Source organism: Chlorocebus sabaeus, chromosome 21 (assembly GCF_047675955.1).
Source record: "Chlorocebus sabaeus isolate Y175 chromosome 21, mChlSab1.0.hap1, whole genome shotgun sequence".
Taxonomy (NCBI): Eukaryota; Metazoa; Chordata; class Mammalia; order Primates; family Cercopithecidae; genus Chlorocebus; species Chlorocebus sabaeus.
Genome location: NC_132924.1, coordinates 54,383,244 through 54,407,972, shown reverse-complemented (window position 1 = coordinate 54,407,972; position 24,729 = coordinate 54,383,244). Strand labels below are relative to the sequence as shown.

The window sequence follows — 24,729 nt, the reverse complement described above, 5'->3', positions numbered from 1 at the left end:
ATGGTGGCCCCAAAAGATTTAATACTGTATTTTAACTTTACCTTTTCTGTGTTTAGGTACTCAAATACTTACTATTGTGTTACAGTTGCCTGCAGTATTCAGTACGGTAACTTGCTGTAAAGCAGAGGCATCCAATCTTGTCCTCCCTGGGCCACAATGGAAGAATTGTCTTGGGCCACGCATAAAATACACTAACGACAGCTGATGAGCTAAAAAATAAAAAAGTTTTTTAAAAATCCCCCCAAAATCCCATAATGTTTTAAGAAAGTTTACAAATTTGTGTTGGGTCGCATTCAAAGCTGTCCTGGACTGTGAGTTACACAAGTTTGCTTTATAGCCTAGGAGCAGTAGGCCCATGTAGCCCAGGTGTGTAGTAGGCTATACCATCTAGGTTTGTGTAAGTACACTGTGATGTTCACACAACAACGAAATTGCCTGACAATGCATTTCTCAGAAGGTATCCCTACTGTTAATCAACTTGTGACTGTATTGTTGTCTATTCTGTTCCATGACGTGATTTCTATAAAATAAAAACTCTTAAGAAATTAGAATATTATGTTAAGCTGTAGGTAATCGTTTGAAAAATAAATTGCTGATATTTGTTCACCCGTTTTAAAATTGTGTTATCACTAAATACCAGCTTTAAATCCAAAATTTATAGGAGAGATATGAAAATAAACACCTTATAATATATCTCAGCCTCTACCTGAAATTAAATGACTGCATTCTGCCCTGACAATTTAAATTTGTTATTCAGAATGAAAGTTTTAATTTTTTAAATGTGTTTTATTAATTTTATCATTAATCGTTAGAAGTTTTCACATTATAGTTCTTAAAAATCCACTTTCATAAGCTAAAAGTGATTTTGTCTTTAGGCTGACTCCCCTCATGGTCGCAAATAAAGTAGCATGCTGCTTCTTTTTAGTGGGTAGGAAGTGCTGTTAAAGCAAGAGAACTTTTTGAAAGTTTCCTCTTAACTCTTTGACCTGAATTGGCCATAGTTTCCAGTAGTCAGGTTAAAAATAAGTAACTTCAAGTGGAATTATTTAACTATTTTTTGAAGTTCCAAAATTTTACAAAGAAGACATCTTGAAACGTTTTCATAAAGCAGTCGGATATAATATAAAATGTATACTAACATGCATAATATTTTAGACTTGCCACAACCTAAAATCAGATAATCACACAAGGTTTTTAAAAGTATGAATTAGGTATAAAAGAGAGTTTAGACCTTTGACTATATACTGTTTTACCTTTTTTTTTTTTTTTGAAAGAGACGGAGTCTTACTCTGTCACGCAGGCTGGTGCGATCTTGGCTCACTGCAACCTCGGCCTCCCGGGTTCTAGCGATTCTCCTGCCACAGCCTCCCAAGTAGCTGGGACTACAGGTGCATACCACTACACCCGGCTAATTTTTGTATTTATAGTAGAGACCAGGTTTCGCTATGTTGGCGAGGCTGGTCTCGAACTCCCGACCTCAAGTGATCTGCCTGCCTCAAGTTCCCAAAGTGCTGGGATTACAGGCATGAGCCACGGTGCCCAGCCTAAAATTTTTCTTAAAAATCATTTAGTCTGAATACTTGGAAAGAGTAAAAATAGGCCAGGCACGGTGGCTCATGCCTGTAATCCCAGCACTTTGGGAGGCCAAGGTGGGCGGATCACCTGAGGTTGGGAATTTGAGACCAGCCTGAATAACATGGCAAAACCCAGTCTCTACTAAAAATACAAAAATTAGCCGGGCGTGGTGATGTGCACCTGTTGTCCCAGCTACTTGGGAGGCTGAGGCAGGAGAATCACTTGAACCTGGGAGGCAGAGGTTGCAGTGAGCTGAGATCGCGACATTGCACTCCAGCCTGGGTGACAGAGCAAGACTCCGTGTCAAAAAAAAGAAAAATTTCTATATGTAATTTAACTTGCAACTGACAAGTTTTTAATATTTTCTTATTTTTGCTTGTGTTTGTTTATACCTTTAAATTCTTGACCAGAATGACTATAGTTAAATTAACTTTGGATAGTGTATTTTCATTCATTTACTATCTCATCATTTCCATGGGTCAGGAGTCTGGGCACACCTTAGCTGGGTTCTCTGTTCAGAGTCTCAGAAAGGCTAAGCAGAAGGTATCAGCCAAATTGTATTTCTTTCTAGAAGTCAGAGTGCTCTTCCAAGTTCATGGAGTTGTTGGTGGCAGAATTCAGTTCCTTGCATCTATAGGACTGAGATAACCATTTTCTTGCTGGCTAATGGCCAGGGGCTGCTCTCAGCTCCTTAGATGCTATTTGCAGTTCCTTGCCACATGGCCTTCTCACAGACCCTCTCACAGCACAGCAGCTTTTACGTCTTCAAGACCAGCAGATCTGTCTCCTGCTGCTTCTCTCTTACCTCTAGACTGTCTTTCAAAGGACTTACTTGATTAATCAGGTCAGGCCCACACAGGATAATCGTCCCTTGATTCACTCAGTGAGCTGAGTAAGGGCCTTAATTGTATCTGCAAAATGCTTTCACCTCTGCTATATTCTGTTATCTGGAGACAAGTTACAGATTCTTCCTGTATGCAAGGGGAGGGGTTTGTTTACACAAGAGTGTGGTTGGGTGGGGGGGCAGGAATGCAGCCCTTCTTAACAGTTCTGCCTACAACCAACAAGTTTAATGAGGAATTCTAGCAACTATCTGTTGTTGATCTAGTTATGTACAAATGTATAATTGCAGTATTAGATATAAATATATAAATGTATAATTACTGTAAATTAAAAATGTAAATTACTACAAAAAAAAAAGTTGGTAATGTTGGACATTCATGTTGCCTAATTCATAATTTAGTTAATTCTGAAAAATTCTTTTTGTTAAAAAACATAATTATGTAATGACAATTTTGGTGATAAAATTTTCTAGAACGTTTAAGAATTTGTTATTATAGTTTTTAAGTGTCATCTTTATTCATTTTGACTTTATTTGGCATTAAGTATCATCCTAAGTGAAATTACCTTGTCATTAGGATCAACTGCCTTGATTGCAATGTAAATAATGCTACAAGAAGGCAAGGGTTTTTTCTGAAAAAAGAATGAGAAATGAAGTTTTCTGATTTAGTAAGGGGAAAAATAGCCTTCGAGTTAGTCCCATTGTGTTTTAAAGTTATTACTTACCTTAAACTTTCAAAGTACTTTGAAGTCTGTAATCTTGTTTTTTAATGTACAAAGAGAGAAGGAAGAAAGCAAGAGCACTTTTACTGGATTTCAGACAGTAGGGATACCTTGTGAATAAAACAGACAAGACACCTGCCCTTTTGGAGCTTATGTGCTAGTGGGAGAAGAGATTAAGACTGAAAACTAAATTAACTAAATGGGAGCACATGTTAAGTGCTAAAGGAAATAGAGGAAACAATGGGTGGTGAGTTAGATAATAACAGGTATATCTATGTCAGATTAAGTGGCCAGGCAGCTTTCTCTGAAGCAGTAACTCAGTTTAGTCCATATGAGCATTTGCTCTTATTTCAGTAGTTCTTTGGTAACTCAAGGAGCTATTGTACTTAGAAACATGCAAAATATGTTTTATTTGTGGCATATTTTGTATTTACACTATCATAAAATTATAGCCGAGAAGTTAAATATTCTAAATGTGTCAATATGGTTCTCTATAAAACTGACTTATTTTCCAAATATATTTTGAAATAAAACAATATAAAAATGTTTTGTGTTTTTAGGAATGGTGGAAAGCAGCAGACATAATTGGAGTGGATTGGATAAGCAAAGTGATATTCAAAATTTAAATGAAGAGAGAATCTTAGCTTTACAGCTTTGTGGGTGGATAAAGAAAGGAACGGATGTAGATGTGGGGCCATTTTTGAACTCCCTTGTACAAGAAGGGGAATGGGAGAGAGCTGCTGCTGTGGCATTGTTCAACTTGGATATTCGCCGAGCAATCCAAATCCTGAATGAAGGGGCGTCTTCCGAAAAAGGTATTAGGTTATAAACTGAGATATTAGTTATAATCTAAGATGTTAGCAGTTCATAGAGTCTTTTAAAGAAAAGAGGCTAATACTTTTCAAGTATCTAATCACTTAAAATTTTCATTTAATTTTTGTTGGAAGAGAAAATTAGCACAGTAGTATATCTATAACAGTAAATACTTAACTCACCTCTTCTGCCTTGGTTTAGGTCTGTAAAAACAAAGATGTGTCTTAAATGTCAGTATAATATTATAAGGAGTGCTCAAGTGTGTCCATTTTCAATGTTTTCTCTTTTAAAGATAGTTCACATACATTTTTAAAAATATATCTTCTTAAAGATTAGGACTTCTTTAGCCTACAAGTATTTTTATGATCCATATTTGAGTGTGTTCTAGTTTATACTTTGTTTTGGATGGTTATTGTTTGACCTTTAAGAAACTCTGAATGACACTTTTATTTAGGCTAATGCAAATTCTTAAAAAACATACTTTGATCTTCAAAAATGCTTCTTGAGTCTGGTGATTAAAATATAGTTTTCATTTAGTGTTTTTTAAAAAGAAAGAAACAAGATAAGGTTTTTTTACTCTGGCATTTTGCCAGAGGATCCTCAGAAAAACAAATCCTAATCCAAAACCTCAGGGTTTTTTTTCTTATCAGGAATATTTCACTTGGAAATAACTAAAATATATATAGCTATTGGTCTTTAGTACACCTAAAAATCATTTCTGAATATTCAGAATACTGAATCCTTACTTGCTGGTCCATTTTGAAACCTTTATGGTTCAGCTGTAGCATAGAGAAAAACATGAAATTCACTGTAATATATTTTTTTGCAGTCTAAAAGTTAAAAAAGTTAATGTTTTGCTCAGATTGGCATGTTTTCTTTCACCTTTGCTCTAACAAAAGTCTTCCTCATTTAAGACGGCAATAGAAAATATGTGATGATGGAAAAAAGAATTGGTATTTAAAGCCATTACTCATTATAATTTTGCTATAACTTGAAAGGGTGATAACTTTCCTTATCTTGTGTACCTGGGAAATTTCTTAGTCGATTTAAACACCCATACTAACAATAGGGAAATTGTATCTTTCCAGTGATTTTAAGGACTGAAGAGAAGACTTCTGTGAGTCAAACATTCTTTTCCATTTAGAAGTAAATTGTTCTATACAAAATCTAAAGATACTTCTTTGCTATTTTTATTTTTTATTTAAAAGACCTTAAATCTAATATATTAGGCAAAGGAAGCAAGCACAAAGTAACTTGGGAAAATGTTTATAGAAATGAGAGAAATGAGGAATATAAAGCTGTAAAGAACATAAAGTGGGAAACACTGCTTTATTTGGAAAAGAAAGAAAAAGATTAGAATCAAGAAATAGAATAAGAAAACTTATATAATAAGTGTAGAAAATACTTAAGAGTGAAAGTTAAAGGAAAATTTAGTTTTCTCTTTTGAAACTGAACTTAGGTTAGAAGACTAGGCAGCCATACTGCTGAAGGCAAAGTTAGCAGCTTATCAACATGCATCTAAACTGTTAAGAACAAATGTTTAAAAGACTATTGGTAACAAATGCTTTGTTGCAAATGGCTGTTAATGCAGTTCTGTGGTAATTCTTTTAGTTTATTTTGTCCTGGAAAAATTGTAAGTGTAATACTGTAATTGAAGTGTTGAAATATTACTTTCTGCACTTTGCATTGACACTTATATATGTAAGTATCTGCATTACATATTTAGGAATAGGAAAATAAAATGATTTTGAGTATTGCAGTCTTGAGATGCAATAATATTCACTATAAGTGTTTTTGAAATACTTTTGCATTAATAAACTTGTTAAAGTTGACAGTGATTCTGGTAGGATGACTTAACTTTTCTTCATTTAGCAAGCAATAGCATACATATATGGGAACATATACAGGAATAACATATATAAGACCCTGCCTGGAATGAGAACTTGAAAATTAAAAGATCTGCTTTCCTGCATAGAGTTTGCACATGTGGGCATGAGTTTTATAAGGATAGAAATGTTGTGCTTATTGTCTTTGCCAAAGTTTCCAGTCTGAATCAAAACCGAAAACCTTTTTGTTTTGTTTTGTTCTGTTTTTTTAGGGTAAGGTGCAAGTTTATTAATAAAGTAAAGGAATAAAAGAATGGCTACTTCATAGGCAGAGCAGCCCAAAACCCTTATTCTATGAGCTCATTTTTCTGAGGGTAAAAGTCACCCTCTGGTTTCTATTTATGGTTTAAGAAATGTAGAAGAGATAGTAAGCTTTTGATCACTTTGATTAGCTGGCTGTTTTTAATATGCAGGAGATCTGAATCTCAATGTGGTAGCAATGGCTTTATCGGGTTATACGGATGAGAAGAACTCCCTTTGGAGAGAAATGTGTAGCACACTGCGATTACAGCTAAACAACCCTTATTTGTGTGTCATGTTTGCATTTCTGACAAGTGAAACAGGATCTTATGATGGAGTTTTGGTAAGCTAACTTGTTCTTTGAGATCTTCCTTTGGATTAAGATAGGAGTTTTTATCTAACTGTTAAAATTTTCAAATGTCTGTTGCATAAAATACTATATTTTGATGCATACGTTATTTAAAATAAGGCATCTTGGGCTTTGTTTTTTGAGCAACTCTTCTTGAATGTGATTCCCATCCTGGAGTTAGTTAATTGATATCCAACTGGATTTGATTTTTATGGTTTTAATAATATAATTTACAGATATAGAAGGAATATTTTATCCTTTAGCTTAAGAACTGAGCTGTAGAAATCTACAGCTATGTAAACATAAAAATATATTCGCTATTTAAATACACTGTGCACACATGCACATGTGCATGTGTGTGTGTTTAGTTAAGTAAAACAACTCATGATTATTGATCAGTTATGGTAGAGGTGGCCATACATCTTGTCTCAGTCTTTGTGGTTCCTGTTGGGAATGATAACAGTACTTACAGTGGACTATTTCAGCTTTTTATTTGGTCTTTGTGTTATTCTTTTTCTCCTCTGTTTTAGCCACCTGGGATCATAACACTATCAAATAGGTTCTTTATCACAGAATGGGGAAAGAAAGAATGAAGTGAGATTTGCTTATCAGTTTTAGCTGTTGGGTTTTAAGCTAAACAATAGTACTACCATTTTCTTTGCACTACTTGGCTTCTTTCTAACAATGGGAAGAGCTTTCTACACTGAAATTCATTTCTGTGTCTGCTACTATACCATTTCTTATCAATTATACATTGCTTGGATACGTGATTTAAGTATTAGTCCCTAAGAATTTGTAAAAATAAGTATTTTATTTGAGCAGATTAATGAAATGTTTAATAAATGTATTTTGCACTTTATTTTATTACTTTTAATAAATTACTATTGAACTTTTCTGACCACTTCAAAATAATATATATAATGTTAAGACTGTTTATTTTTTAACTGTAATCTTTTTTGTTAAACAAGACTTTAAATGTATCTTGAAGAGATAAAATAATACTTTCAGGAAGTGTTAGAGAATGATAGAGACTAGATAAACGAGTGGATTGTTAACTTTTGAATTGATAAAGATGTATATTGTTTAAATATTAAATTCCTGTATTTTGAGTGACCCATAATAAGTACTTTTCTTTTCCTTTTTTTTCTTTTTTTCCTTTTTTTTTTGTTGTTGTTGTTGAGACAGAGTCTTGCTCTGTACCCACACTGGAGTGCAGTGGCGCAATATCAGCTCACTGCAACCTCCACCTCCTGGGTTTAAGTGATTCTCGTGCCTCAGCCTCCCAGGTAGCTGAGACTGCAGGCCTGTGCCACCATGCTGGCTAATTTTTGTATTTTTAGTAGAGACGGGGCTTCATCATGTTGGCCAGAAATATCAATTCTGGTCTCGAACTCCTGATCTTGAATGATCCACCTGCTTTGGCCTCCCAAAGTGCTAGAGTTCCAGGTCTGAGCCACCACGCCCAGCCCCAGTATCCTTCTTTTCTTATACATAAATTTGAGTTATTAGATAACAGTCATCTTGAGTAAGAAGTTCATATTTCCAAGCTGTTTCATTTATGTATTTAGTTATGCTTTATATATAAAATAATTAATGTTGCTCTATTAAGAAAATGTTAATAGTAAGAATGTGAAAAGTACTGAATTGGGAAGTCAGAAAATACAGGCCTGACTCTTTGCTCTGCCCCATTTACCTTAGCCATTCAGTTAACTTTTTTGAGTATTACTTTCCTGAGATGTAAAATGGGACAGAATAATGTTTATAACCCTTTCTAGATCAAAATTTTGTAACATATGCAACTGAATCTAAGAGTTAAATCTAGTTATATGACATATGTTCTCTCTTTAGGGCAAAACCATATTTTATCATAGAAAAAGTATGCTAAGATAGATATCAACTGAAGTGATTTTACGGTTAAAAAAGTAAAATTTTCATAGGATGACTTCAATGGAAATTGGATCTTTTTTCCACCCTTAAATTATTTTTACAAATCACAAAATTAATTGTACCTTCCTACATTTGTAGTAAATATATTTCAAAAGTGCTTCATGATATTGACAAGTTTACAAAAATTTTAGTTATAATGCCTCTGAAATCTTTGCCACAAACCACCTATATAACAGCTTTAGACACAAGAGTGTGTCTGTTTATGTTTTAAAACTTGTCACTTTGTAGTTGGAAACGTATATTGGTATTCTTCTAAATTGTGTACTGGTGTAGCCAATTCACAAATTTCTTAGACTTACTGATTAACTTAGTAGCCAAGGAAAGAGTTCCTTAGTTCTCTAAAATTAATTTCTATGATGGAAAGATTATGTGGCATCTTAAATTTGATAGACTGTACATCATTGCTTGTCTTTTATATTGGAGTTATATAAGACTGACCTGGATTTTTAAAAACTGAATTTGGCCAGTGTTTAAAAGGTAAATTTTTACTTTGCAAGGACAAAACCTTATTGCTGAATTCCCGGAGAGTTACATCAGGAAAGGCATCTCAGGCAATTAATGGCTCTGCAAGATAAATATAACTTGCTAATAAATTTGCAAATAAACGTATTCATTTTACTTATATAAAACATTTAGTCTCTGCAAAAATTTAAAACTCACTGCACCTAGGAGTAACTCCTTGCTTTTTCTCTTCTTTCCAGTATGAAAACAAAGTTGCAGTACGTGACAGAGTGGCATTTGCTTGTAAATTCCTTAGTGATACTCAGGTGAAAACTGATTTAATTCCACATTTGAAGTAATTAATATATACTGTCACAATTATTGTAAGAAATTAGTCTTTATAATTATATATGTATGAGATTGATAAGTAAATTCTTCTAAAAAGTATGGTAAGAATATATTAGATCAAAATACTTTGAAAATGTCTACTGTAACTAAATTAATTTGTTTAGAATACTGACTTAATATTTTAGTATATTTCTTCTTTGGAGGGTAAGATTAGTTAGTAGGTAAAGATGTTAAACTCACCTCTTAGTGATGCTGTGAAAGGGTTCCTCATTTTTAATACATTAAACAATGCTAAATGCCTATTGTGTATATAGTGAGGGGAAAATGCATGTAAACAACTAGTAATACTATATGCTGAGTACTATAGTAATGAAAAATGCTGGGGGAATATGGAGGAATCTTGGCAAGAGTTTGGGGTGGGTTGAAGTCAGGGAAGACCTAAAGGAGGTTATTCTTGGTCTTAAAGTTCCCTTGCAACTCAGATTTTGTGATTCTGTTACATACTACTATGATAGACAGCAAAAACTTTGCAGAACAATGAGGACAATTCTCTTTAAAATAATAAACCATCTGTAGTTCTTTTATGGATTAATTATCAACATAGTAAATGCCTTTTTAAAATATTTTAAATGATTATGGATACTGCTTTGAAATTTGTAATAGATGCAGACTCCTTAGTTACATATTTATAGTAAAGTCTTCTGTTTTAAAATGTTTTCCATTAGGAATGAAATTGTTCAAAATGTAGTAGTTTTGAAGTACAAAATACATAGTGAAACAGATTGCTTTAGAAAAATCACTTTAACTTTTCCAGTTAAATAGATACATCGAAAAATTGACCAATGAAATGAAAGAGGCTGGAAATTTGGAAGGAATTTTGCTTACAGGCCTTACTAAAGATGGAGTGGACTTAATGGAGAGTTATGTTGATAGAACTGGAGATGTTCAAACAGCAAGTTACTGCATGTTACAGGTCAGTGCAGTTTGACAGCAGCTTTTAAAAAAGTAACAATATTCTATATTTTCTTTCCTCAGTTGAAAGTAAATATGTACTTTTGCTTGCTTAGGATCTTTAGAAGGCATTTAGTTTTCACCTAATCAGTTGATCTGCTGAAGACTTGTGCCTTATCTTACTGTCCCTAAGCCTCTTCATTGAGTTATCCAGTTTTTCCTTTCAGTCTGAGAAGGGCCAGTCTTGACTGCATCTGAATTTATGTAAAGCGCAAATGGAGTAGAGAAACCTCTCTTCAGTTTCTCCAATTGTTGACATAACTGTATCTTCTACAAGAAAGATTGCCTTTTCCTGATCTGAACTATAGTCTTACTTGAAGTGCCGAAGTCTAGTTATACCACAGCTCTCGGCTTTCATTTTCTCTTTTTATTATCAGTGGGGGTGATTTGGAGTAACCAATTTATGTATATTTTCTCAGTTTTTGCTGTCCAGTGACTGAAAACAGATTCCAGGCATAGGTTGCTGTCTACTTTACTTTTGCTGGAAATATGGTAAAATTTAGAGTATTCTCCTGAGATTTCCCGTAGCCCTCCAGCTGATCTTATCCCATGGTGTTGGTACCTTCCTCTTTCCTGCCCTCATCCTCCTATCACAGTATGGTAGCACACCGTGTTCTGAGTAAACACAGGAAAATGCCCCCTCTCCCATTCCACCTTCTTGTGCATATGTAGAGATACTAGCCCACAGACCACAAAGTAAACTTACCTAGTGTATGAAGCCACTGCCCATGGAAGAAAAAGTACCATTCTATAACATTTTTTCTTGCTGAAATAAAATTATGTCATTTAAATTAAACTGTATATATATGGCTACAGATGGCTACAGAGTGCAAATGGGTTAGTAACTTCTTAGGGAGGTTTATAAAATATATTTAAAATGCAGACAATACAGATCTTGCTTTTTTAAAATTCAGTCTGATAATCACTGCCTTTAATTGGAGTGTTTCCTTACATTTATATGGTCATGGTTAAGTCTACCATCTTGCTATTTGTTTTCCATTTTGTTTTTCCTTTTTCCTTTTGTTCCTATGTTCCTTTCCTACCTTATTTTGGGTTAATATTTCCATGTTTCATTTTATTGCCTCTATTGGCTTTTTAACTATATCTCTTTTCATTATCTTTTTTAAAAGATGTTGCTGTAGATCTAACAATGTGCATTCTCAACTCATCAAAGTCAACATTTTACCCCCTCGTGCTTCACATTTCTCACCCGACACATCATGCTTTCTTTCTACTTTACCCTTTCTTATGTCACTCTGATACTTTCCAGGTTTTACTTCATGCTTCACAAATGTCACAACAGTGTGACTTCATTTATACATCCATTCCTTTGTCCTGTTGTCATATATTTTACTTTTACAGATATTATATACTCTAACTTACAGTGTTTTTTTTTTAACAGTTATTTATGTAAATTATGAAAAGAAATCATGGGCTTTTATGTTTATTCACTTATTTATCATTCCTGGCATTCTTTTTCCTTTCTGTAAATCCTATAGCATTTCTTGTGTTATAGGTGACAAGATTCTCTCAAATTTTAACTGAAAACGTCTATTTCACCCTTACTTTTTCTTTTAACACTTTAAAGATGTCGTTTCACTCTCTTCTGGCCTCTGTTGTTTCTGATGAGAATCAGCTATATTTATACTTGTTTCCCTGTCTGTGATGTTTCATTTTTTGTTGGGTTTCTTTTCTTTCTTTCTTTTTTTTTTTTTTTTTTTTTTTTTTTTTTTGAGACAGGGTCTCACCGTATCACTCAGGCTGGGGTGGATTTCAGCTTATTGCAGCCTCCTGGCTCAAGCAGTTCTCCCACCTCAGCCTCCCAAGGAGCTGGACCACAGGTTCACGCCACCACTTCTGGCTAATTTTTTGTATTTTTGACAGAAATGGGGTTTCACCATGTTGCCCAGGCTGGTCTCAAACTCCTGACCTCAAGCAGTCTGCCCACCTCGGCCTCTGAAAGTGTTAGTATTACAGGCATGAGCCACCATGCCCAGCCTAAATTCTGATTTTTAATGTTTAAGTAAATTTGTTTTCCTTGCAACCATCAATAAAATGTTTTCTATTATTTATATATAGGACAATCTTTTGGGGTTTCCTCCAAGATTTTTCCTTTACCTTTGATTTTTCAGTAGTATGACCTTAATGTGCCTGGTTGTGGTTCATTTTATCCTGCTTGTGGTTCGCTGAGCTTCTTGGATCTGCAAGTCTGTTTTTCATCAGACTTGGGAAGTTTGGGGATATTCTTTCTTTAAATATTTTTTTCTGCCTCAATCTTACTCTATTTTTCTTCTAGGATTCTTAATACATATGTATTAAACCACTGCATAGTGTTCATAGGTGCCTAGGGCTCTATTCTTTTTCCTTCCATGTTTTTTTTCCCACTATTCTTCAAATTGGTTAATTTTTTTGTTTGTTTGTTTTTTGTTTTAAGACAGAGTCTCGCTGTGTCACGCAAGCAGGAGTGCAGTGGCACAATCTTGGCTCACTGCAACCTCCACCTCCTAGGTTCAAGCATTCAAGTGATTCTCATGCCTCAGCCTCCCGAGTAGCTGGGATTACAGGCATGTGCCACCACACCTGGCTAAGTTTTTGGTTTTTTAGTAGAGACATGGTTTCACTATGTTGGCCATGCTGGTCTTAAAGGCCATCCTCAAGTGATCTGCCCGCCGTGGCCTCCCAAAGTGCTGGGATTACAGGCGTGAGCCACCGTGCCCGGCCCAGATTTGTTGATTTCTGTTGACTTATGGACTCTTCCATCATCTCCATTTGCTGTTAAACTTCCCAGGGAATTGTTTATTTCAGTTATTGTGCTTTTCAGTTTCAGAATCTTAACTTTGTTATAGTTTACATCAGCAGTCCCCAAACTTTTTGCACTAGGGACTTTATAGCACCAGGGGGTTGGTTTAGGGATGATTCCAGCACATTGTATTTATTGTGCAGTTTATTTCTATTATTATTACACGTAATGAAATAATTCTAGAACTCACCATAATGTAGAATGAGTGGGAGCCCTGAGGTTATTTTCCTGCAACTAGATGGTCCCATCTGGGGATGATGTGAGACACTGAGAGATCATCAGGCATTTAGATTCTCATAAGGAGTATGCAGCCTAGATCCCTCACATGTGCAGTTCACAGTAGGGTTCTCTCTCCTATGAGAATCTATTGCCGCCACTGCAGAGCTCAGGCAGTAATGTGAGGGATGGGGAGCAGCCGTAAATACAGATGAAGCTTTGATCATTGCCCTGCCACTCACCTCCTGCTGTGTGACCCAGTTTGTACCAGGCTACGGACATGGGGGTATATTGGGGGTTGGAGCCCCCTGGTTTACACTTCTCCGTTCAGATTCCTTATCTCTTTACTAATCAAAACACTATTTTCCAAAGCCCTTCTAATTTGGTCAGACTCAACCACTGAACTGTTTTTTTTTTTTTTTCCAGACAGAGTCTCACTCTGTTGCCCAGGCTGGAGTGCAGTGGTGCAGTCTGGGCTCACTGTAAGCTCCGCCTCCTGGGTTCACACCATTCTCCTGCCTCAGCCTCCCGAGTAGCTGGGACTACAGGCACCCACCACCAGCTTGGCTAATTTTTGTATTTTTAGTAGAGACAGGGTTTTACCTTGTTAGCCAGGATGGTCTCGATCTTCTGACCTTGCGATCCGCCTGTCTTGGCCTCCCGAGGTGCTGGAATTACAGGCATGAGCCACCACGCCCGGCCTGAACTGTTTTCTTTACAGATCATGTTGTGGTTTTCTTTACAGATCATGTTTAGGCTTTACTGGAGAGGATCTAGAGAAGACTTACTGTATATGTATTGACCAAATTCTTTCTTAGTTTATCTCCTTCCTGCCATATAAGGGGAAAGAATGAGATATGAAAACATCTTATTTTTCTGTGAATTTTCTTTTTAAACCAGGGATTATATGCTACTTTGGTACTTAGTTCCGCCTAGTCGGTCATAATTAGGGCTAGAGTAGACCTCTACTTTTTTAAGAAATGAAATTGTAAGCTATGTGTTTTACTTGTTCTTTTAGCTAAATTTAACTCTGGTAATTAACACCAAATTTAATAGATGAAAGATATGTTGCTTCAGTTTTTGATTGGATGTCTAAAGATTATATTAGCTGTTATGATATTTGTTCTTTTTTTTATAAGTAAGATATATACCAGGTTCTCTCTGAAATTGTATTTTCTATTGGCCCTCGAGTAGGACTGAGAAAACTGACCTTCAGATTGATGCCAAAGCATCGTTGGAAGTAGAGACTTTCTCTCCTTTCTGCATTATGTAAAGTTAAGGAAGATATCCTGAACAGGGCTGAAAGTCTTCTAAGAAAACCTAAAGTGGCCGGGCACGGTGGCTCATGCCTGTAATCCTAGCACTTTGGGAGGCCGAGGCAGGCAGATTACCTGAGGTCAGAAGTTCAAGACCAGCCTGGCCAACATGGTGAAACCCCGTCTCTACTAAAACTACAAAAATTAGCCGGGCATGGTGGCACATCCCTGTAATCCCAGCTACTCGGGAGGCTGAGGCAGGAGAAATGCTTGAGCCCGGGAGGCAGAGGTTGCAGTGAGCCGAGATCGTGCCACTGCACTCCAGCCTGGCCAACAGAGTGAGACTCTGTCTCCAAAAAAAAGAAGAAAAGAAAAGAAAACCTAAAGCAAGCATAGATGAAATGTGGAATGTCACAGCTGCCAGGGAAAATACAACTTTAGGAAAATTCTTACTGGCAAGAACTTGAAGTTCTTAATGAGAAGAACACTAAAGTAAATTTAACTAAAACAAGGTGTTGCTTTTAACTGTGGCTAGGGGCAAAAGAACTAAGAAGATATTTGGTTTGGTTTTGCTTTTTCTTGTTGTTTTATTATTTTTAAGGCAAGAAATGTATGTTTTAATTGAAGGCAAGAGTAAGAATAGACGGGTTTAACTTACGGATAAATAAGTATATAAAAGCAGCATCTTAGTTTACCATGCATTGCTAGATAGGAAGGACCAAGTTAACTGTTAGTTCAGATGTGACCAAGCAATTTTGGTGTGCATTTGGACTTTTTTTTTTTTTTTTTTTTAAATGGAGTCTCACTCTGTCACCCAGGCTGCAGTGCAGTGGCGCAATCTCGGCTCACTGCAACCTCCGCCTCCCGGTTCAGGCGTCAGCCTCCCGAGTAACTAGGATTATAGGCACCTGCCACCACACCTGGCTAATTTTTGTATTTTTACTAGAGACAGGGTTTCACCATGTTGGCCAGGCTGGTCTCGAACTCCTGACCTCAAGTGACCCGTCTACCTCGGCTTCCCAAAGTGCTGAGATTACAGGCATGAGCCATCATGCCCAGCCTATTACATTTGTGTTTGATAGTAAACAGAGTTTGTGAACCCAGAGGTTTTTAATTGCTGGGACAAAGGGTATTCATATCACTGTTTACAACATTCAACCACGAAGTTCTGTTTTCTTAAACTTAACTAAAAGGTGGAGAATTACACTTCCCTGGCCAGGTATGATATATAAAGTACATATTTATGTCATTAGTGGAACCCAGCTTGAGATAAATTAATGGAGCTTCCATAAATTTTGTCTTTATTCTCATTAGGAGCCAGCTTTTGGCAAAAAAAAAAAAAAAAAAAAAAAAAAAAAAGCCTATTTCTTCTGTTACTCATACTTACGTGCTACTCAGAAGTCTCTGGCCTAGCCAGGAGATTTTAAATAATCGAAGTAATTCATGTTTTCATTTTAGGGTTCACCTTTAGATGTTCTTAAGGATGAAAGGGTTCAGTACTGGATTGAGAATTATAGAAATTTATTAGATGCCTGGAGATTTTGGCATAAACGAGCTGAATTTGATATTCACAGGAGTAAGTTGGATCCCAGTTCCAAGCCTTTAGCACAAGTAAGTATATTGTTTGGGAGAAAATCAAATTGTAACATGTTGATGTTCAATTTAATAAATTATTATTAGCTCGTTATTTTGCTTATATTGAGTTCCCATTGATGTCTTTGTCTTTTCTAGACTGAGCTTTGTCCTTGATCTTCCTGTCCTTTGGTTCTGCTTCTTGCTAATAGTCATCTCAGTGGCTTGAGCTTTAGTCTGAGATAGAGCAAACCACAGCAGGCCTGAAGTTTTCCAGTATATTTCCAGCCCTTTCAGATTCTAAACTATTATATTATCTTATAAATTCCACTTGTGTATTAAGTTTTTTGGCATTATTTATGTGCAGTAAGGCAGGATTTGGGTTTTTCTAGACTTTAGCAGTATTACCTATATCTGTATGTTTAATTACACATGGAAATTTTTTTTAGCATTAGTTTAATAAAAGATTATTGTCACATAAGGTATATCACATTAAATCACTGTGTCTTACTTCAGATATCAAATATTATGTTATCCTCAATATGGGCACTGGATGGTGCTATTTTCTTATTTTAGGAACTTGAGAAAGTGCTTATATTAAAACCAGAGTGTTGATAAAATAGCATTACATGGTAGTACATGTTACTAATCTATCTGATAAGTGATTAAGAGGCTAGCAATTTACTGTAAAACAAAACGAACAGCTTCTATTGCTATTATTCTAAAAATTTAACTATTTACCATTATAAGATTGTTAACTCCTTTTTGTCTTAGGAAGAGCGTTTTCTTTATAAGAAAATTTTGTTCAGAACATTACATCACTGAACTGTGGTTTAGAAGTCATACTGGAATATGTTGTAATGTCCCAGTGTGAATTCTGAAGTCACTGTTATTTCTAAAATGTTGGAGTCTAAAGTTTGAGTTCTTCCACCAATTTCAGTGATATTAGTAAGAATATAATTAAAAAGGAAGTATCCAAAAAATGTAATTGCTAAGTACAAATTTTAAATGAGAGCTAGCCAACCTTAGCAGATAAATTTTGAAATATAAAATAAAGTTTTTTAGAAGTATTTAAAAATAATTTGTTAGGAGCAAACTAAGTTATTTAGCATTCCATTATGGTTTGCATTACATTTATTTTTTCTTTCATTTGTTTTGTAGGTTTTTGTGAGTTGCAATTTCTGTGGCAAGTCAATCTCCTACAGCTGTTCAACTGTGCCTCATCAGGGCAGAGGTTTTAGTCAGTATGGTGTGAGTGGCTCACCAACAAAATCTAAAGTCACAAGTTGTCCTGGCTGTCGAAAACCCCTTCCTCGATGTGCGCTTTGTCTCATTAATATGGGAACACCAGTTTCTAGCTGTCCTGGTATGACATAATTTTACAAAATACTTTATGAGCTGAAATGATTCTTACATAATTGAGTTAATGTTGCAAATAAAATACAAACTAGCTAGAGTTTGTTATTATTTCTAAGAAAGGGCAGTTTACTAGCTTGAAGGCTTTTATGTTCCTGTAATTTATGAACTACGTAAATTAAAAGTAAAATCTATATCTATTGATACTTCAGGTAATTTCACAAGTTCTGACCAATTTAAAGTTTGTGAGAAAAAAATATGAAATAATCTTAAAATATTACCATTTTCTTATCACTGTTTTCACTAAGGGGAGTTGGTTCAAATTTGATTATCTAAAACTCAGTATACCTGCACCTAATTAACAGATACTTTGTATTTCTAAGGATCTTTTGACATCATTAAAGCACTTTGACATTTCTTCTTCATTCATCTTCAAAACCTACCTGTAAAATACATAAGAGAAGGGTCAGGTGCGGTGGCTTATGCGTGTAATCCCAGCTCTTTGAGAGGCCAGGGCAGAAGGATTACTTGAGCCTGGGAGTTTGAGACCAGCCTGGGCAAAATAGTGAGACCCCATCTCTATAAAAAATTTTTTTGGCCGGGTGTGGTGGCTCAAGCCTGTAATCCCAACATTTTGGGTGGCTGAGGCTGGTGGATCACGAGGTCAGAAGATCGAGACCATCCTGGCTCATACGGTGAAACCTTGTCTCTACTAAAAATACAGAAAATTAGCTGGGCATGGTGGCACACACCTGTAGTCCCAGCTACTTGGGAGACTGAGGTAGGAGAATCACTTGAACCTGGGCGGCAGAGGTTGCAGTGAGCCAAGATCGTGCCACTGCACTCCAACCTGGGTGACAGAGCAAGACTGTCCTAAATTTTAAAAAAAATTTTAATTAAAAAATAATAATAAATAAGAAAATGCATAGAGAAAGTATCAGCCTAGAAGTCATGTCCCTTGACTGCTAGATTTCGATGCTGCTTCTGCTGTTTGTCAGTTACCTAGTAAATTTATATATATATTTATATATATATAAAAATGAAGGCAATACGTAATGTTTTAAATGTACGTTTTAGTTTTGATTTAAATTTTAATCAAGGATTTTTATTTTATACATTGCATACTGACTGATCACTCTTTTATGTTACTCTGGTCCTAATAAGCAGAAAATAACAATTTGGAATATATACATATATACACACAGTGTTTTTGTTTTGTTTCATTTTGTTTTTGAGACAGGATCTCATTTTGTCACCCAGGATAGAATGCAGTGGCATGATCTCGGCTCACAGCAACCTCTGCCTTCTGCCTCCTGTCTCCTGGGCTCAGGTGATCCTCCCACCTCAGCCTCCCAAGTAGCTGGGACCATAGGGTTTCGCCCTGTTGCCCTGGCTGGTCTTGAACTCCTGAACTCAAGCGATCCACCTGCCTCAGCCTCCCAAAGTGCTGGGATTACAGGCATGAGCCACCATGCCCAGCCTATATTTTGTAATGGTTAGAAATATTAAGATTATTTTTTACTCTTTATAGTAAACATGGAAAAAAATTTTGAGAATAGTAGATAATCAGATATCTTATACCTGGTGGCTGGAATTATTCCAGCTGTTTACCTAATTTGAAAATGATACTGTGGCAAGATTTTCAATTAAAATCATTTTAGGTATTTGGCACACAGGTGTAATGAATAAAGAACTGGTTAGAGTGTGAGAGTGTCTGTTTTAATTCTAGCTCTATGACATTCACTCTGTGACATTGATAGTTACTTGCACCTTCCTCTGGACTGGAGATCTTTTCTAGTGCACACATTTTATAATTCTATTCTGTATCTTGTTCATTTAAGTAGTCTGCTTTATCATTACATTAACATTTATGAAAGACTTGCTGGTATCATTGGCTTAGCAATTATTTTTCCATCTAGATGCTTTTTTAAAAGAAATGAAGGCAATACGTAATGTTTTAAATGTACATTTTAGTTTTAAATTTTAATCGAGGATTTTTATTTTATACATTACATACTGATCACTCTTATGTTACTCTAGTCCTAATAAACAAAATAACAATTTGGAATATCTACAACAATGAGAGCACAAGGAGGTAAAATATAGCATAAATAAGTCATATATGTGTACGAACTGAGATATATAGAAATAATTAAATGGAACACATCTTTTGGACCACAAGCCTCAGGAAGCTATAAGGATTATTTGCATTCTTACACCTAGGCACTCTTCCTTTTTGCTGAATATCAGTTTTTCAATCTTTTCTATTTTTGAAATAGGTAAGAAGAGAAAATAATTTTCTAGAATTTGAAGAAAAATCCTAAAACATTTCAAACTCTTTGTTATGATGACTAATATAATGAATAGTTAGCACTCAGGTTTATCAAATATTAACATTTTTCCATATTTGTTATAGAATTTTTTCCGTATTTGCTTCAGAAATAATTTCTTTATATATAATACATATTTGAACACTGTTTTTACGTGTCACATTAATATAAGGCTGATGTGCTGAGATGAATAAATCAAAGAACCTCTTGGAGCTTTTGGTGTACAATAAGCATAGTTAACGAGTATAAAATAAGTGATATTTTCTAGAAAATAAATACTGGTCTACAATTCCATCTGTCATTTCAGAGTCTCTAAAAAGATCTGAAAGTCCAGTGCCTTTTAAAAATAAAATTACAGTAATCTCATTTGGCCACAAAACCTGTTCAGAATTGATGTGAGGCTATTAAGATATTTATCTCTCTTATTTATTAGTGAATATTCATGTTTCACTGCAGAAATACTAATGAGTTTGATTACAGGGTGCTTTAGACTACCCTCAAGGTATACATATTTGCTCCTTTTTTCTAAAATCCCAAACATCCTGGATTCTGGAACACATCTAAACCCCCAACATGAATTAGGACTATTATATAAGGAAAGAATTAGGAATTTTGAGAGTGGGAAATACTACTTCTATCTGAAGAATATCGAAAGCTTCAGGAAGAAGTTACCATTTAAGCCAGTCTTTAAAATTGGTAGATTTAATATATGAAGATTGCAGGGAAGCCTTCCACGTTGTAGACCAAGAGTAAAAGACATGAACTAGGGTGAAGAGATTGGTAAGTATTATAAGTACAGGGGGTGTTGGAAGAGCAAGTGTATTGTTGTGAAAGGACGTAGGAAGTGAACTGCTAAGAAACAGTAGACAAATTAGCAAGAGCCTGAATATGATCTTTAAAGGCATTGCTGAGCTAAGTTAGAGAATAATAAGCACTGTTTAATCATGGAATCAACTTCAGTGCCCATCAGTGGTGGACTGGATAAAGAAATGTGGTACATATACACCATGGAATACTATGCAGCCATGTCTTTTGCAGCAGCATGGAGCTGGAGGCCGTTTTCCTAAGCAAACTAACACAGGAATAGAAAACCAAATACTGCATGTTATAAGTAGGAGCTAAACATTGAGTACATATCGTCATAAAGAAGGAATAACAGACACCAGGGCTTACTGGAGGGTGGAGGGTGGGAGGAGGATTGAAAAACTACCTGTCGGGTACTATGTTTATTACCTGGATGATGAAATGATGCGTACACCAAAACCCCCATGACATGCAGTTTACCTGTATAACAAACCCGCACATGTACCCCTGAAACTAAAGTAAAAGTTTAAAAAAAAGAAAAAGAAGCAAATTCTCTTTTTTGATATGTGAAATCAGAAGAGTCCTAGTTCCAAAATAAAACAGGATCTAATAGAAATCAAGTGCTGGCTAATGGCTCAAGTATCTAAACCTCCGTGGTGCTTTGCCTGCAATCACAGATTGCATCCATCCATCTTGCTTTGTGATTCAAAGAGCTGAAATTTCTACAAGCTTATTTAACTGAGACTTGATATTTTTATACTCAGTTGTGCTTTGAAGATAAGAAATCTATTGAAACAATTCTAACATCATTGTAAACATCATAAATATTATTTATTCAACAAATGTTTATTTGGTACCTATTGTTCCAAGTGCTAGAAATGTTACAGTAAAGAAAACAAAAATCGCTGCCCTCACAGAACTTAACTTCTGGACAATGACACATTTTTTAAAAGCTAGATTATCTACTGGTTTCCTTCATTTTCTTCTTACGTTATGAGTTAGTGCATAAGTGAAACTCTAGTTTTCCCTAATGTGTTCTGTGGCACTTGTCTTCATAATTCACTATAAATCTTTTAAAATTTGAAGTCATTTGATCTTAAGCCTTTATACTTGGCAATGAGGTAGACCTTAATACTTCCAGCTTCATCAGAAAAACATAAGGGTATGCTTGTTCTGATTCAGTCTGTTATCTGTTTATGTTAGAATTTACAAAAACAAAGTGACAAGCACTAATGAGAGCTTTACATAGAGGTTTAAAGTAGTGTCCATATCAGATCTATATTTTATTTATCTCTTCCCCGTTTCCTTTTTACGCTCTCATTATTGTTGGTGACCCTTTCAGGAATAATTTTATTGTGTTTACATCTTAAATCATTGAATTACTTACACATCCTTTCACCTCATATTATTAGCAAAAACAGATATTTTTAAAAACTATTCCTGACTGCAAGATTATCCTTTTGGTCATGAAAGTATGGCCTGCAATGGTCCAAGCAAAATTTTGAACATAGTTATTGATGCATAATGTCTTTATAGATAGCAAGTAAGTAAAAATATTAAGTCTAATTAAGCAATTGCTTAAGTTACACAAGTCTCATGAAGTGCATTGGGAAACTTTCCACTTTTTCTCTTCTTTCAAAGGGCTTGTACAAATGAGAATTACCTATCCCTTGATTGTTTGTTTTTTTCTTTTTTTGAGACGAAGTCTGGCTTTATCACCCAGCCTGGAGTGCAGCTGTGCAGTCTCGGCTCACTACAGCCTCCAGTCCCAGGTTTAAGCAATTCTTGTGCCTCAGCCTCCCCAGTAGCTGGGGCTACAGGCACGTGTCGCCACCCCCGACTAATTTTTGTATTTTTAGCAGAGACGGAGTTTCACCATGTTGGCCAGCCTGGTCTCGAACTTCTAGCCTCAAGTGGTCTGCCCGCCTCAGCCTCCCGAAGTGCTGGGATTACAGGCATGAGCCACCACACCCAGCCCTACCTGTTCCGTGAATGTTAAGTAAAATTCACTTGTAAACTGGGCCTGGTATTTTCCTTGTGGAAGAATTTTAAACTACTGATTTAGTCTCCCTACAGTTTTAAATTTAGATTGTTTCTTAGTGGGTTTTATTTTTTTCCATTTTTATATTGGCTATTAAAAATGTAGGTGAGCTCTTGTCATTCAGTTTCACTTCATCTAAACTAGAACCTACCATCAAAATTGCTATTTCAATATGATGTGTGATTCATACTTGGAACACAGTTTTAGAAATGCTTTTTGAAAGTAACTTTAAATAAAATATTGTGATACAGTTAATGAAGATCGTTTTCTTTCGTCATAGGAGGAACCAAATCAGATGAAAAAGTGGACTTGAGCAAGGACAAAAAATTAGCCCAGTTTAACAACTGGTTTACATGGTGTCATAATTGCAGGCACGGTGGACATGCTGGACATATGCTTAGTTGGTTCAGGTAATCAGCACATTTCTTCTTTGATAGGCTTGGAGTTGTGGGGGATAACACAGATTGCTTCTAAATAGTTTGGGTTTATCTATTAACATTTAGCCAAAGTATGAATTTTATTTTTACTGTCACTCAGACGTTAACAAAGGTGGTATGAACATTTCATCATTAGATACCCTATATAACCTTAAACTATAAAGGTAATACTTGTGTAAGAACTAATTTAAATCTTTTGTATGAGTTAAATGTTTGATAACATTATTTAACTTTATTTGGGGAGAGGATATGTTTACAGTTTTTACAACTGAATATGCTGTAATTTATCAGGCAATTGAATTACTAATGAAATGATAAAAGAGCATATCATACTGCTGCCTGAGTTCTCTTCTAAGTAAGCTTTTTATGTAGTCATGCAATTGAGACTCTCAAGATCATATTTGAATTTTATTTTGAATAGTGCCAGTGGCCCTGTGCTTCTGATTGATACAGCATTTATACCCAATTTGTCTCACTAGCCAATTTAAACTCTGAGCACATCCCTGTCACCTTCACAACTGTAAATGAAATATCTTGCCATATATGTAGAAAGTAAAAGGTATGTATTTCTTCTCCCTAAAGTTCAGCTTGGCAGTAATTTATGATTTGATGCTTTTGATGCTTTTTTCCTCTGGGTTTTAGTTTCTACATTTTTCCAAATGCCATTTTGAAAAGTCGCATTATAGATAGATATAAGTAAACAAGTGGGCACAGTGGTGCACACCTGTAGTCCCAGCTACTCAAGAGGCTGAGGCAGGAGGATGGCTTGAGCCCAGGAGTGTGAGTCCAGCCTGGGCAATATAGCGAGACCCTGTCTCTTAAAAAAAAAAAAAAAGAGATAAATGTATGTATGTCTAATTTGGATTTTTAACTGTTATTTGACCTGTTTTTTTAGGGACCATGCAGAGTGCCCTGTGTCTGCATGCACGTGTAAATGTATGCAGTTGGATACAACAGGGAATCTGGTACCTGCAGAGGCTGTCCAGCCATAAAATGTTATCACCTTAAGAGAAACCTTCAAGTGTGGAGCTTTCTAATAGGTGTCCTTCATAGCTCAGAAACATACCTCAGAACAAGTCATTCATGACTTACCTGTAATGGGAAAATAAATCATTCTATCAGATCAGCAGTTTTGATGTTTGAGTGATTTTGATGTGCTTCACAGAGACAAATGCTGCTGAAATAAACATCACAGTATAGACATGAGTTCTGTTCAGCAGGTTGAAAAGTCTACTTTAGAAAAACTTTCTAAGTTTTGGTTGAAATTATGAACACTCTACAAGCAAAATTTCTGGAATAGCCAAGAACAGATTTTGAGCCTATATCTTCAAAGCTGAAATTGGATATCTTTCAATAAAATATGTGCACTTTTAAAATAAAATGACTAATTCTATGATTCAGACAATAGTTTTAAGTTCAGCTGTGCTTAGATTTCTTTCAGATTAATTTAAAATTATAGATTTTTACTTTTAGAATTGAAGAGCCCCTATCCCACACTGGAGAATATTTTTTATTACTGTCTGTTATATATATGTGTGTATGTGTGTGTGCCTATTTATGTGTGTATGTATAAATATGTATTTTTTAAAGGAGCCTTTTCCCTCATATACTTTGATTTTAAGATAAGCAATCTTTTGGCGTAGACATTATCATCTTCCTAGAAAAGTCAAGAGGAAGAATCTATCTTACGACTTTTTCTCTTCAGAAGAGAAAAACATGTACCATTTCACGTGAACATACAAAA

General features: G+C 35.4%; 1 protein-coding gene across 4 annotated transcripts in view; it reads left to right on the top strand.

Moving 5' to 3' along the window:
- The window catches only part of MIOS (meiosis regulator for oocyte development), a 36,641-nt gene extending 12,530 nt beyond the window's left edge, over nucleotides 1-24,111 (top strand). For 2 of the 4 annotated variants that reach the window (XM_007982076.3, XM_007982073.3), the window contains exons 5-12: nucleotides 3,699-3,953; nucleotides 6,251-6,420; nucleotides 9,075-9,140; nucleotides 9,977-10,135; nucleotides 15,904-16,056; nucleotides 17,179-17,383; nucleotides 22,829-22,958; nucleotides 23,881-24,111. In XM_007982076.3, coding sequence (XP_007980267.1) covers nucleotides 3,699-3,953; nucleotides 6,251-6,420; nucleotides 9,075-9,140; nucleotides 9,977-10,135; nucleotides 15,904-16,056; nucleotides 17,179-17,383; nucleotides 22,829-22,958; nucleotides 23,881-23,977 — 1,235 coding nt within the window. In that variant the 3' untranslated portion in view covers nucleotides 23,978-24,111. Of the gene's footprint in view, nucleotides 1-3,698; nucleotides 3,954-6,250; nucleotides 6,421-9,074; nucleotides 9,141-9,976; nucleotides 10,136-15,903; nucleotides 16,057-17,178; nucleotides 17,384-22,828; nucleotides 22,959-23,464; nucleotides 23,583-23,880 lie in introns of those variants that run through there. The other 2 variants (XR_005242430.2, XM_007982078.3) reach the window with 2 other exon arrangements.
- Nucleotides 24,112-24,729: the final 618 nt, after the last annotated feature.